General features: G+C 44.6%; 2 protein-coding genes across 6 annotated transcripts in view; one reads left to right on the top strand and one right to left on the bottom strand.

The window, feature by feature from the left end:
- Window positions 1-4,353: 4,353 nt before the first annotated feature.
- Window positions 4,354-6,954, bottom strand: METTL18 (methyltransferase 18, RPL3 N3(tau)-histidine). Of its 4 annotated transcripts, none has more exons than XM_080824628.1 (2): window positions 6,225-6,954; window positions 4,354-5,863 (listed from the first exon to the last, which is right to left on the bottom strand). In XM_080824628.1, the coding sequence occupies exon 2, from the start codon at window positions 5,653-5,655 to the stop codon at window positions 4,543-4,545; it is 1,113 nt and encodes a 370-aa protein (XP_080680754.1). In that variant the 5' UTR covers window positions 5,656-5,863; window positions 6,225-6,954; the 3' UTR covers window positions 4,354-4,542. The 4 variants fall into 4 exon arrangements, with proteins under 4 accessions (XP_080680754.1, XP_080680755.1, XP_080680757.1 ...); XM_080824629.1 differs by having other exon boundaries at window positions 6,236-6,954; XM_080824631.1 differs by having other exon boundaries at window positions 6,882-6,954.
- Window positions 6,955-7,045: 91 nt separating this feature from the next.
- The window catches only part of FIRRM (FIGNL1 interacting regulator of recombination and mitosis), a gene marked incomplete at both ends in the record, with an annotated part of 50,788 nt that continues 44,048 nt past the window's right edge, over window positions 7,046-13,785 (top strand). Inside the window, 5 exons of one of the 2 annotated variants that reach the window (XM_080824102.1) lie at window positions 7,046-7,156; window positions 9,303-9,342; window positions 11,016-11,104; window positions 12,957-13,061; window positions 13,549-13,689. In XM_080824102.1, the coding sequence (XP_080680228.1) occupies window positions 7,046-7,156; window positions 9,303-9,342; window positions 11,016-11,104; window positions 12,957-13,061; window positions 13,549-13,689 (486 nt within the window). Of the gene's footprint in view, window positions 7,157-9,302; window positions 9,343-11,015; window positions 11,105-12,956; window positions 13,062-13,548; window positions 13,690-13,785 lie in introns of those variants that run through there. The other variant, XM_080824101.1, reaches the window with a different exon arrangement.

Genomic DNA, 13,785 nt, shown 5'->3' with positions numbered 1-13,785 from the left:
TGATTTAGCCCAGACTAGCAGAGACCTAGAAGAATTTTGAATTCTAGGACAGTTTAGACACCAATAAAGAATTTGAATGAGCCTAGACTTTTCCCACCTTAGATTTCCATGAAGAGAGCAAGGATAATATTTTTTTTTCTATACATCTCTTTGACGAAATGAGTTTCTTAGCGTGGGTGAGTTTATGGTGGGTTCCTGAGGAATACTGACTTGTCCTTTGTAGCTTCCGATGGGGAGATGGTTGAATGATGCACGTCTGTTATACTGGGAGCACGAGTTGGACCTTGCTGATGCGGGGGGGGGGGGGCGCCTGTGAGATGACAGAATGGGCTGAGGAAATTCTAGAGCCACACGCGTCGCGGGCTAGCTGGATATGTTAAGAGGTTTTCAGAACTGTGCTGAGGCTGCTAGGGAGCCGGGACAGCCCAAGAACCTCGGAGACTCCTGGCAGAGAAGAGGAACGGGCTTCAGTGTCCCCTTGATCATCGATACCACAGTGTCCAGTGTCCGAGGGGGCGGTCCCACGGGAGCACTTGCCTCTGTAGCTGTAACCCCCAGTTCGAATATTTCCCTCAGTTCACATGCTGTGTGATAAGATGGTGGAGGCCTTACTCCAGCTCACCTTGGAGGCTGGCCCTCAGCAGCGGGGCTGGGAGACCGCATCTCTCACAGCGCCCACTCTCTGCATCTGGTGGCGTCAATTTCTTGATGCTCCTCAGCTTATCGTCCCTTTTCCTATGTCTCGTCAGCTGGAAAGTTGCGGAAGTCTGCAGGACTAGCAAGAGGAGCCGAGGAGGCGAACGGAGCGGAGAACACCCTGTCCTGCTTGCCCCATCACGCTGCCGCACGCGGGGCTGACTCTGCCCGGAGGACGGAACTTCCTTTTCTTTGCACAAAGTCACCACACAGTCCAGCAGCAGTGTGGCTGAGGCATCTGGGGTTCCCTGACCCAGTACTTCTGATTCTACTGCAAAGGCCTAAGATAGATGTCCCCGAAAGGCCAGCCTTCCCACCTTTCCCCACTCCTTCGGTGGACACCATGGAAAAGGATACCTGCAGCATCCTCTTCATCACCTGTTTTGGAGATCGTAACTTTATTGGCCACGTATCCTGTTCTTGGCAGGGGCGGGGGAGTAAAATACCCTCTTGTCTTTAGTAATAGTTGGGCTACCAAGCTGTTTGTTATTGTTGTAATTTTTACATAGTTTCTTTCCAATAGGGTATTAATCTTGAGAAAGCACAACCTTTGACAACCTACTCTATAGATGATGTAGATGATGGGCCTATTTTTTTTTTTTTTAAGATTTATTCATCTAATCCAGAGAGAGAGAGAGAATAGGGGGAGGGGTGGGAGAGGCAGAGAGAGAGGGAGAGAGACGGAGAGAGACGGAGAGAGGGGGGGAGAGGGGGAGAGAGATGGAGAGAGAGAGGAAGAGAGCGGGAGAGAGAGAGGAGAGAGGGAGAGGAATGGTAGCCCAGGTATAAGTATCTGACCACGACATGTCTTCTCTATCGCTACACGTCTACACTGACTTGATGAGATAAAAATTATTTGTGACTTTCTTCGTTATAGTTTAATATAAATATGTATATCATGTATATGACATATATGATTACGTATACATTAGGGATTTACATACAATATAATTTTTTTAAAGATTTTATTTATTTGAGAGAAAGAGAAAGTGCACACGAGTCGGGGGGAGGGTCAGAAAGAAACAGAGACTCCCTACTGGGCAGGGAGCCCAACGCAGGGCTCAAGGCTTCCAGCACCTGAGATCATGATGTGAGCCAAAGTCAGACTGAGCCACCCAGGCGCCCCCAATATAATTGATGCTGGGTGTAATTAGTTTCTTTAACTATGACTTCCATTTCAGAATAATATAAGGGTGCTGTGCTAAGAAATAATTGTGATGGGGCTCCTGGGCGGTTCAGTCTGTTAAGTGCCTTTGGCTCAGGTCATGATCCCGGGGATCCTAGGATCGAGCCCCTGCATCGGGCTCCCTGCTCAGCAGGGAGCCTGCTTCCCTCCTTCTCTCTGCCTGCCTCTCTGCCTACTTGTGATCTATCAAATAAATGATAAAAATAAAATCTTTAAAAAAACAAGATCAAAACCTTTTTCTGTCCTCTTTCTTATTTAACTAGTAAGGAGTCTATGCTCCACAGAATTTGGGATTTTCCTTGGCTATTCTTTTTCCCTAGGGTCTCCTACTCCTTGGCTACAGGGGCTAATAATAAGCACCAAAAGTTTTGTCTTTTTTTTTTTTTTAACACTATCCAACAACAAAAAGAGAAAAAAGAACAACCTATTGATTAATGCAATAACATTAGATTATTAGATTATGTTAACCAAAATAAAGCTAATTCCAGAAGGTGACATACTGTGAGGTTCTCTTTGTATGACATTTTTAATTTTTATTTATTTTTTAAAGGATGTTTTAAGGATTTACTTTAGAGAGAGAGCAAGAGAGGAGAGAGCGGGATGGGGGTGCTGGGGTGGAGAAGGAGAGGGTCTTTGGCAGACTCTGCAGGGAGTGGAACCCGACCGGTGGCTTGATCTCTCTACCCTGAGACCAAGACCCTGAAATCACGACCTAAGCTAAAACCGAAAGTTGGATGCTTAACTGACTGTGCCATGGGGGCACCTGTGTATGACATGCTTTAAATGACAAATTATAGAGATGAACAGGGCTATAGTTTCCAGGGGGTTAGGAAAGGAAGGAACCAGAGAGGAAAGTGGGTGTAGCCAAAAAAAAAAAAAAAAAAAGAGGACAATGGAGGAACCTCTGTGTTGATGAAACTCTTCTATTTTGACAATATCAATGTCAATTTTCTAGTTGTAATACTGTACCAGTTTTGTAAGATGTCACCATTGGGAATACAAAATCTCTTTGTATTATTTTTCACATATACTCTCCCATACGAATACATAGTTATCAAATTTAAAAAGTTTAGGGGCACCTGGGTGGCTCAGTTCATTAAGTGTCTGCCTTTAGCTCTGGTCATGATCTCAGGATCCTGGGATCAAGCTCCACATTGGGCTCCCTGCTTAGCAGGGAGTCTGTTTCTCCCTCTCTCTCTCTCAAATAAATAAATAAAATCTTTTTTAGAAAAATTAAAAAGTTTAATTTTCAAAATCTGGCTTCCGCACTGAGATACAGAGATCCAAAGGCTTAATTCTAAGTTCAACATAGTTCAACACTTGGCTTTTGTGTCTTTTAAGGTTGTAAAAGGTAATTTGCAAGTGCATGGGAGCCCACAGAATGATTACCATGAAAGAGACAAGAGATAACAAATGTTGGTGTGTGAGTGACCTGAGGGTTTCTTAGGGACTGGTCAATCTGCTGATCAATTTGCGGAATTAACAATACTGTCTCCCAGCCCCTGAACACAGTGTCTTTTCACTGTGTTCAATCTTGTGTAATTTCCTTAAAAGCTGTTTCATTTCTGTGAGGTCACTAGTAATACTCCCTCTTTCAGTACTGATTTTAATAATTTGATACTTTTTCTTGATTGGTCTAGCTGAAGATTTGGCAAGTGTGTTGATCTTTTCAAAGACCCCACTTTGGGTTTTGTTGAATTTTATCTATTGTTCCTCTATTCTCTATTTGGTGATCTCCGCTTTAATCTTTATTTCCTTCTTTCTGCCTCTGTTGGGTTTAGTTTGCTTGTCTTTTTTTGGTGTCTTGAGGTGAAAATTTAGGTTATCAATGGGTGGGGTTTTCTTTAGTGTTTATTTTTTATTGGGTTTTCTACGTAACTTTTATACTATCATGATTCCCCTTTATTTCTCCCATCTCAGTGTGAATTCAAGTGCTCAGAATTCTTATTCTTATAGGAGATAAATGAATACAAAAATAAAAAACTTCTTCCTAGTTACCTAAGGTGTTCACTCTAGTATTTAGGTTTGTTCCATTTAGTGATACATCTGTATGGCCTTAGAATTAATGGCATGGTCATCTGACCACAGGCACTTCATGTAAACAGGAACTAAAGAAAACTGGGAAGAAGTTCAAACTAAAAATACCAAGTGCTGGGGCACCTGGGTGGCTCAGTCGGTTGAGCATCTGCCTTCAGCTCAGGTCATGATCCCAGGGTCCTGGTATAGAGCCCCACATCGGGCTCGCTGCTCCACAGGGAGCCTGCTTCTCCCTCTCCCTCTGCCGCTCACCCTGCTTATGCTCACTTTCTCTGTCAAATAAATACATAACATCTTTAAAAAAAAAGAAAGAAAGAAAGAAGTGTTAAGTTTCCCTGAGAACAAATTTATGTAATGTCAAAGGTGGTAGAAAGGCCAAATAAAATAGAGAACAGGAAACGTTCCCACAAAATAATCTCCTAGATCTCATCAAATGCTCAGGACACTATTTATTCAGTCTTCCCTAGCAAGTACATGTTATTAATATAGCTGGTATATGACTTGGATAAACAAACAAACATCATAATTAAAAAAATAATAGCAAAGCAGAAATCAAATATTCGAAACAAGTTTTTGGCTATGCTGTTTATTTCACTTAGGACACTCGGTGGACAATAAATCGGTTACTTAAAAGTCATTTCAATTAGGAATCTCTTTAGTCCTTCATCAATTATTTCAAGCGTTCTGGTCTCAAATACATTCCTTTCTTCTACGAACTTCTGAAAGAGGTAAGTGCCTCCACCTACACCAAAATAATGTGCTTTGCTTGCTAAAAGCACCCGTCCATTCTTATCTAACAATCCAAGGAATGTCTGGTGCAAATTACTGTAATAATCTGGATTGTAAATGGTTTCTGAGGTGAGAATGAGATCATATTTTTCAAAGAAGTTTTCACTACTTAGTACAAGCTTACAAAACTCAGACCACTCCCCTGAAAAGAACCGGCATTTACCTAATTCTTGTGCTATTTTTGATTTCCTGCGTCGTTTCGTATCGGGTTCGTTTACGTCATTTCCTTCATCTTCCACACAGAAGTTAGCCACTACATTAGGTAAGGTTACTTCATCAATCACCGTACTGTTATAATCTTGAAAATGAATTTCTCGGGCCCCTCCCTTGAATGCCGCTATACCCAGCAACCCGGATCCACAGCCAAGATCCAACACTTTCTTCCCAGCAAATTTTACCTGGGCCTTTGTGAAATAAGCCAGTAGGTCAAAGGTACATTCCCAGATTTTTAAGCCTCCTTCATAAACCCCTGAAATCAGATCAGAGTGAGAAGAAATGCTTTGCGACACTATGTTTTCTCCAGCGACGTTTTCTTTCAACAAGATGGTTTTCACGACGGATACATTAACATGTTGGGGACCTGGTAATGTGTCCACGACTTTGTTTTCTAGCACTTTCGTTACATCGTCAGGCATAGGATGCTCTTTGGCCACTCTCACACAGGGATGTTTTCCATGTGGCTCCAGGTTACGTGAGCCGTTTGCTGCACTGACAGAGCTGTCTGTGTCTGGAGAGGGAGCTGCACGGCCCACTGGCTTATGCTCCAACAAATGATCCTGACGCCACTCAAGCTGTTCTGTAGAACGTTTTCTGTCCCTACGTCGACCTTTTTTACTTTCTGAGACCGAAGACTCTTTGGAGGAATCCAGGGCCAAAGCTCCATCTCCAAGGGGTATGGATTCATTTTCCAGATGGTTTTCTACAGTAAAATTAAACTGAAAAGTCATCCTCTCAAGAAAGGCACACAGTCCTTCAATTGAAAGGAGGATTCTTCAACTTCTGAGTAGAACTGATGACACACACATAAACCTGCTTCAATTTTTGTTAGTTTTGTTGGGGATCAATTTTTCCTTCGCTGCTTACACACAGTTCCACAGACTGAGAGATGCTTCCACAAGCCTTTTTAGAGGTCTTCTCTCTTCTTCCAAATTAGCTCTGAAGAAAAAAAAAAGAAAATTGTTACTAAAAAGTAAAATGAGGGGCACCTGGCGGGGCCAGTTGGTCGAGCATGTGACTCTGGATCTTGGAGTTCAAGACCCACATCGAGCACGGAGCTTATTTAAAAATAAAATAAGTTTTTTTAAAAAAAGGTAAAATGACATATTTCACAAAAACGTAACATTACACAGCCCCCCCCCCCCCCCCATACAGCTGCTTTTCTGTAAAAGCGGTGAAGGGTTAGGGATGTCAAGAGGAAACACACCCCTCAGGCTTCACACAGACGAGAGCGCAACAGGACGACAACTCGGACAAACACGAAAGCCCACAACGGCCGAGCGGGAAAGACAAGCCCGACCTCGTCCTCACCGCCGTGGTCTCGCCGCGACGCCTCGGCCTCCGGGAGCGGCCGGGATCTGTTCACTTCGGGCCGCCGGCGCTTCAGGCAGCGGAGCCCCTTGGACCCCGCGCGTGTGCGCTCCGCGGCGCGTCCGCCGCCCGGGACCTTGGCCACGCCCGGCGAAGACCCGCAGCGGGAGGACTCGGGAGCCGCCCGCGAAGGCCGGTTTGGCTCCGGGGAAACAAAACGCGGCCCGACCGGAGAGTCGCACGCGGAGCCACTTCGCCGAGCCCGCGGGCGGCACAGGCCGCTCCAGCCCAGCCCCGGCCGGCGGCGTCGTCACGTCGGGACAGCGGACCTACCCGGGGGTCGCACGGGGAAGTGGGTGGACACGTGCCTGTTTCTACCCACGCCCCCCGCGCCCCCCGCGCCCCCCGCGCCCCGGGGCTCGGATTCGTTTCTGGCCTCAAGTCCCAGGTCGCCCGGGAGCCCAGAAGTCGCAGGGAACAGGCGGTAGCAAGTCTGGGGGCTTCCGCCTGCTCCCCCCAAAGCGCGTCCGGGCAGCGTGTGAGCGACCCGGCCCTGAGAACGCCCGCGGCCCGGGAAGGTCTCGGCACCCGGCGCGGATAGTCCGCGCGCCCCGCGGGGCCCTGCCTCGGGAAGCGGAGCGCGCACCGGTGAGGCGAGTCCTCCGCGGGCCAAACAGGCGCGGCTCGAGCGCCCCGGAAGCGCCGCCCGCCTCCTCTCTAGGGTCCCGGCGCCCGCGAGAGTTCGCAAGGCCTGCCGGGAGCTTCCGGTCTGGGCGGTGGCGGGCCGGCTCGAAGCTGCGCGGGCTAGGCATGTCGGAGGGACGCGCGGCGCCGGCGAGCGCGGTGCGGCTGGAGGAGCTGAGGAGCTGGCCCGGGGAGCTGTGCCGCCGGGAGCTGCCGTCCGTCCTGCCGCGGCTCCTCATATCCTTCCCGGGCCCTCGCCCTCACGGAGGAGGAGCGGGAGGCCTCGCGGCTTCGCTCCGGCCGCGGTGCGCTGGCGGCCGGGCGGGCCACGCTTCTGAGGTCTGAACCCTCGCTGGGTCGCGGGTGGGCGGAGGAGCCGCCGAGGCCGAGGAGGGCGCCGGGAGCGCGGGCGGGTTCGCGCCGGTGGCCGCCCGACGGGGGGCCGAGCCTGTGGCTTCTCCATTCCTTGTGCGGCTGAGTCCTCTGTGCCCGGCACGCGCGGCCAGGGCGGACGCGTTCGCCGGGGCAGCGCGGGGGACGGCTACCCGGGCCTGACCGGTCCGCCGAGTGAGGGGCACACGGGCCCTGCCCGCTGCTGAGGCGGAGACGGCCGAGCGCTGGCCGCCAGGACGCTGCGACCGTGCGGGCCCCGCAGCGCTGCAGACGTGCCTGGCGCGGGCGGCGTGAGCGGCCCTGGGAACGCGCGCGCCGCCCTCTTCCCGGGGCCCCTTCCCGTCGTGGCTGCGGAGGAGGAGCTGCTGCCGCGCAGGTGGCTCGCCTGCTGCGTCCGGGGGGGGGACTGGCCGCCTCGGCCGCCCGAAGCCGCCCGGTTAGTCTCGCTGTGGGCGCCTGGAAGCCAGCCCTCCGGCCGCCGGGGGCCCGCCCTCAGCACGAAGCTGCGGGTGAGGGAAGAACGACCTTCAGCCCGGGGAGCCTCGGAGGGCTCACAGCCGCGGGCAGACGCGCGCGCCGCCTCGGGGACACGTTCTCGCGTCGCGTGGGCGCGGCCCCGCTGAGCTGCAGAAGCGTTTCTTAGTCGTCGTGCAGGTTCAGAACCGCGGTCCTCGACGGCTGTGACCGGGAAAGCGCGTAGCCGTCCGCCCGCTCGAACCTGCTGGGCAGTGGTCCAGGCCACACGGGGCGGAGCGCGGGTCCTCTCTGCGCTTCAGGCCGAGGGGCTTTCAGTAACTGCAAGTCCGCGTTCCCGCTCGGTTCTGCATCTGACTTCACCTGCAGGACAACCTAAACCTCTTCTTCCCCCAGTCTTTTCTTTTGTCTGTCTGGTTTTTTTTTTTCCCCTAAGATTTTATTTGTTTATTTGACAGAGAGAGACAGCGAGAGAGGGAACACAAGCAGGGGCAGTGGGAGAGGGAGAAGCAGGCTCCCCGCAGAGCAGGGCTCGATCCCAGCTCCCTGGGACCGTGAGCAGAGCCAAAGGCAGACACTTAACCACGGAGGCACCCAGGCGCCCCGACCCGCCAGTTTTCAAGAAGGATAAGTTTTTAATTACAGTCACATCACACAAATATTATTTTCATATTTTGCCTTTTACATATTCTTTTCCAGTCTTTACCTGCATGTCTGCATAATCATAAATTAGGTTTAATTTTGGAAGGGGCTAGGGTTTTTTTGACCTTTGCTGAAATTTTTCTGTAAGACAAATTCAACCCTCTTGAACTAAAACGAGTTAATGACTACCTCATTTTGATTGCTGCTGTAAAATTAATATGTGCAAAGTAAGATGTCAGAAGGATCAGTTCTTGTATTAGTGTTCTGGAGTTATAATCTGTTCATTTTTCTTGTTGACACATCCTTTAATATTTATTTTACAAGAAGAATTTCTAATAATTCTTAATGGTATACAAGTGTACAGTTCATAGTGGGATTACCGCAACTTGTAATGGACGTAGGAAAACTTACTGTCAGATTTATAAGTGTCTGCTATGTGCAGGAGAATTTCAGTCTGTCAAGCTTTTTAAGAGTCACGCAGTAACATGAAAAGAAGAAAGTGTTGAGTGACTTAATACAGGTGCAAATAAAATACCGGAGAGGTTCAGAGGAGGAAGAAATTCCTTTTCTGTTTCAGAAACCAGAAATCCGTGGGTGGTTATAGTACTGTTTTCCTGTCAAAAGCATGTCAACTACACATAGTTTGAAAAGAAAATTTTATCCCCTGCTCAGTTTTGAAAGTATTTCCTTGAAGTATTTTCATTATATTATAGTTTATTTACCTAAGAACATTAAATTTTTAAAAGTAAAATTAAGCCAGTAATTTGAATTTAATTGCAGTTTCTTACTGATCATTCAAGAAGGCTGCTTTAGATTTATTCTTAGCAGTGAATATCCTATTACTGTGATACTGTTACCTTCCTTAATTTTTTACTCTATGTATCAGCATTCTGACAATTGGATTGAGCATATTCGTAAGTAAAATTATTTTAATGGTTTATTTAGATGCCATTAAAGACTGAGTCCTATATATCTCAGTACAATTTCATACTCCCTTTAAAGATTTTATTTATTTGACAGAGATCACAGGTAGGCAGAGAGGTGGGCAGAGAGAGTGTGGGGGGGGGGGGAAGCAGGCTCCCCGCCGAGCAGAGAGCCTGATTCGGGGCTCCATTCCAGGACCCTGGGATCATGACCTGAGCCAAAGGCAGAGGCTTTAACACACAGGTGCTCCCATACTCCCTTTAAATGTATTCTAGTAGTTAGTGTTACAGCCTCTAAATTTCAGTGGCTTAAAATGACCAAATTCCTTCAAGTAGTACTTAAAGTTTTAAATTTTATTTCGGATGGGTGCCTGAACTGTTGATAATGTCCATATGAGCACATTGAAATTTTAAATGTTGGTTGTTAAACTGGTTAGACTCACATAAAACCTAATTTGCAGTCTGCTTTCAGGTTGACTTTCTCATCTTGTCTGTGTTCTTTAATCTTACTTGGCTTATTTATTTACTTATTTAGTTAGGAGAAGAGGTGAATCAAAGACCAGACTACACAGTTTACTCATATTTTGAGTTAGCTTATGCTTTTTACACTTCACTTTGGTTGTGGATATTTATGATTTTCAATCTGTGTTGCCTGTTGGGTCTAGTTTTTTTAAGTAATTTTTTTTTTAATCCTGAGTATATATATTTCTACAGTGAATATTTATACATATTCATTGTAGAAAATTTAAAACATGCAGAAAATCAGAAAAGATAATGAAATATCCGTTAATCTGAAATGGTTAAGATTTTGGTATAGAACATTTTCATCTTGATTCTGTACATTCTTGCTAGGCTGTTATTCTTTGTATATACATGTGTATATTGAGATTGGGATTATATTATTTTGGAAGCTTGATCATTTAACCTTAAAGTATTGTGAATATTTTTTCATGGTTTTAAATGATCTCTAATAGTGATTTTAATGATAGCAAATTCTATTCAGTAGATGTACCCACATCCTTTAAGTAGTCCGCAAAGGCTGGACATACAGATTTTTTTTTTGAGTTTTTGTTTTCTTGTTATTATTTTAGATACTTAATAGTTTATTTACATAGGGGTGCCTGGGTGGCTCAGTCGGTTAAGTGTTTGCCTTTGGCTCAGGTCATAATCTCCAGGTCCTGGAATTGAGTCCTGTGTCAGGCTCCTTGCTCAACAAGGAGTCTGCTTCTTTCTCTTCCTCTCCCTCTCCTCCCCCCCACCCCACTCGTGTGTGTGTGTGTGTGTGTGTGTGTGTGTGTGTGAAATAAATAAATTTTTTAAAAAGATTATTTACTTATTTGTCAGAGAGAGAGAGCACACAAGCAGGGGGAGTGGCAGACAGGGAGAGAAGCAGGCTCCCCTCTGAGCAGGGAGCCGGATGCTGGGCTCGATCCCAGGGTTCCAGGATCATGACCTGAGCCAAAGGCAGACACCCAACTGACTGAGCCACCCACATGTTCCAATAAAATCTTTTAATAAACATAGTTTTCCTACATAGAAAATGGCATTTTTGAAACTACAAACCTTCAGATTGATAGTACTTACATATTCTTGCATTTGGGAAAGGGGCGGTGATCTTTGTTGGCCCACGTAACTTAGAAATATGTTACTATTTTGCTTTGTAGAAATTCTGAAAATTATTGTGGAAATGTTTTTACCTCATATGAACCACCTGACACTGGAAGAGACTTTCTTCTCACGAGTGCTGCCAAAGGTGTCGTACTGTTACCGTCTTAATCAGTCTACGTGTTATAAGGCTGTTTATATCTATTCTCAGTTTTAAATCATTTATTCTTAACTTTGGCTCCTTTTTTTTTTAATGTATCAGACATATTTGATATACAAATAATTTAGTAAGAAATAGATCTCAGGTGAGAACATAATGGTGTTAGTGTGATCATTAGGTGATTAAAAACTATTCTAATTTTAAGTAGCATAGATCCTTTAATTGAATTTATGTTATTTGTAGGTAATTTTAAGTGCTTCTGTATTTTAAAACAATTCAATAAATATTTGGGATGAGTGATGAAGTTAGCTAAGATCTTCTCTGTAGAGTTTATTAATAATTGTTAAATTTTGTTGTCTAGAAAAATGGATCCAATTTTTAAAAAAGATTTATATGTTTATTTTAGAGAGAGAAGGCAGGAGAGAGCATGGGGGAGGAGCACAGGGAGAAGGAGAGAGAATCCCAAGCAGATTCCCTGGGGGAGTGCGGAGACCTATGCAGGGCTTGATCTCACAACCCTGAGACCAGGACCTGAGCTGAAACCAAGACTTTGACATTCAACTGACTGAACCATCTAGGCTCCCCTGGAGCCAAATTTTATTGAAGAAGTCTTAGAATAAAAAAAAAAGGCTGGAATGTTGGTAAAATCAAATAACCAAGAAAAGACATTAAGTTCACCAACTATGTTATTACCTTTTACTCTATTTCCTATTACGTTTTAGATATATATAGTATACTTTTTCTCTGAAAAGCACAGGCATTTTTTTAATTGAAGGAATTAAAGGTATTTTGGTGCCAAAAGTAAAACATTTTTTTAAATGATTTCCAAGTTTAACTTTGAAGCAGATAATCATCAGAATTTCTATTACTCACATTCATTCTACTGTTCTCTATCTAAAAGTTTCTTAGAATTTGTTCTTGACTACCAGAAGAAGATCCAGCTGTTACATAGATTAAAATAAGGATGTTGAGTGTTAGCTTGCCTTTGGGAAAAAGTGTCCTATTTAATTACATTGTGTTGTTATTCTCGCAGCGTTCAGGCCATTTAAATTGTTTAGAAAAATCTGAGTATTGAGATCTTAGGGTAGCTAACTTCACAGACCAAAAAAAGAAACTTAGTTCTTATGAGACACGGTGGACTCTGAGAAACAAACTGAGGGTTTTAGAAGGGAGGGAGTGGGGGATGGGTTGGCCCTGTGGTGGGTATTAAGGAGGGCACGTATTGCATGGAGCATTGGGTGTTATAGGTAAACAATGAATCTTGGAACAGTTTGTCAAAAGCTAATGATGTACTGTATGGTGACTAATGTAGCATTAAAAAAAAACCCCGAAAAACAAAAAACTTAGTTCTAAGGTCACATATAGTACCTCTAACCCAGGAATGGTATTTTTAGTTGATCAAAATGGGAAACTGGTTAGAATGCAAGTGAGTAGGTAATTCAACACAAATTCATCATCACCCCCAGAAAATACCCTTACAAATACTCATGTGAACGTCGATTGGTTAAGACTATCAACTTTTATTGTTTAGAGTAGCACTCACCTTTGTTATAGCACCAAAAAAATGAACTTTGGGCGATTTTTACATGGATATTATTAAATAGATTCAAACCACAGAAATGGAAAACAAATCAGTTTCTGTCTGAAGCTTTTAAAAGATTGTGTTATGTGACTACTTTATATAAAAACATATGCATTGTTTATTAAGTGCAGGTGTTAAGCTAGATAATATCGTGTGGCTATTACTAATAAAAAAAAGTGATTTTTTTTTCTTTAAAGATATGTCTTCCCTCTCTTTTGTTTTCTGTTACTCCTCTTTTAACATGCTTGCTTTTCACAGACTGTGAAATTATTTGATGACATGATGTACGAGTTAACCAGTCAAGCCAGAGGACTGTCAAGCCATAATTTAGAAATCCAGACCACTCTAAGGAATATTTTACAGGTATGTCAAATTTATTAGAAAGGGTATGGGGGAAGACCATGAACAGTGTAAGAATTTTTATACTGATATTAATTAGCTATATATCCTTTATGTAGTGGCCCACTGCTAGAATTAAATTTATAGACTTAAAGATATGAATGCAAAAAAATAAATTTTGTATTTTTTTATACAGTTTCATGCTGAGTAAACACCAAACTTACATAAGACAAGTGATGAAGATAGCTTGCCCTACCTATAATTTCAAAACTTGTACGTAGAACACCTGCCCTATGCTTTGATGTGTGGGTTAGGATTCTGACTTTTTTAAAAAACTAAATGGCTGGCCAGTTTTTCTAATATTTGTAGTTCTGATAGACTAAAGTTCAGTGAAGGAGGAATACAGCATCCATTTTGCTCACTGCTGTATTCCTAGTACCCAGCATGTCTGATAGTTTTTATGTTTGTGAACAAAAACATAGTGTGAATGAAATTCTCTCCTTATTTCCAGACAATGGTGCAGCTCTTAGCAGCTCTTACAGGATGTGTTCAGCATGTCTGTGCCACCCAGGACTCCATCATTCTAGAAAACATTCATAGTCTTCCCTCCTCCATCCTACATGTAATCAAAAGTACATTTGTACATTGTAAGGTGAGTATGAGTTTAAGTATACTTTAAATGGCCTGAAACCCACAGGCAAAAGGGCTGAGGAAAATAGTGTTGGACATAAGATTTTACATGTTAGCC

Source organism: Martes martes (assembly GCF_963455335.1).
Source record: "Martes martes genome assembly, chromosome: 15".
Classification (NCBI taxonomy): Eukaryota; Metazoa; Chordata; class Mammalia; order Carnivora; family Mustelidae; genus Martes; species Martes martes.
This window is presented reverse-complemented; position numbering and strand designations above follow the sequence as displayed.

Coding starts and splice junctions, on each gene's coding strand:
- METTL18 (XM_080824628.1), bottom strand. CDS start 5,655: ATGACTTTTCAGTTTAATTTTACTGTAGAAAACCATCTGGAAAATGAA.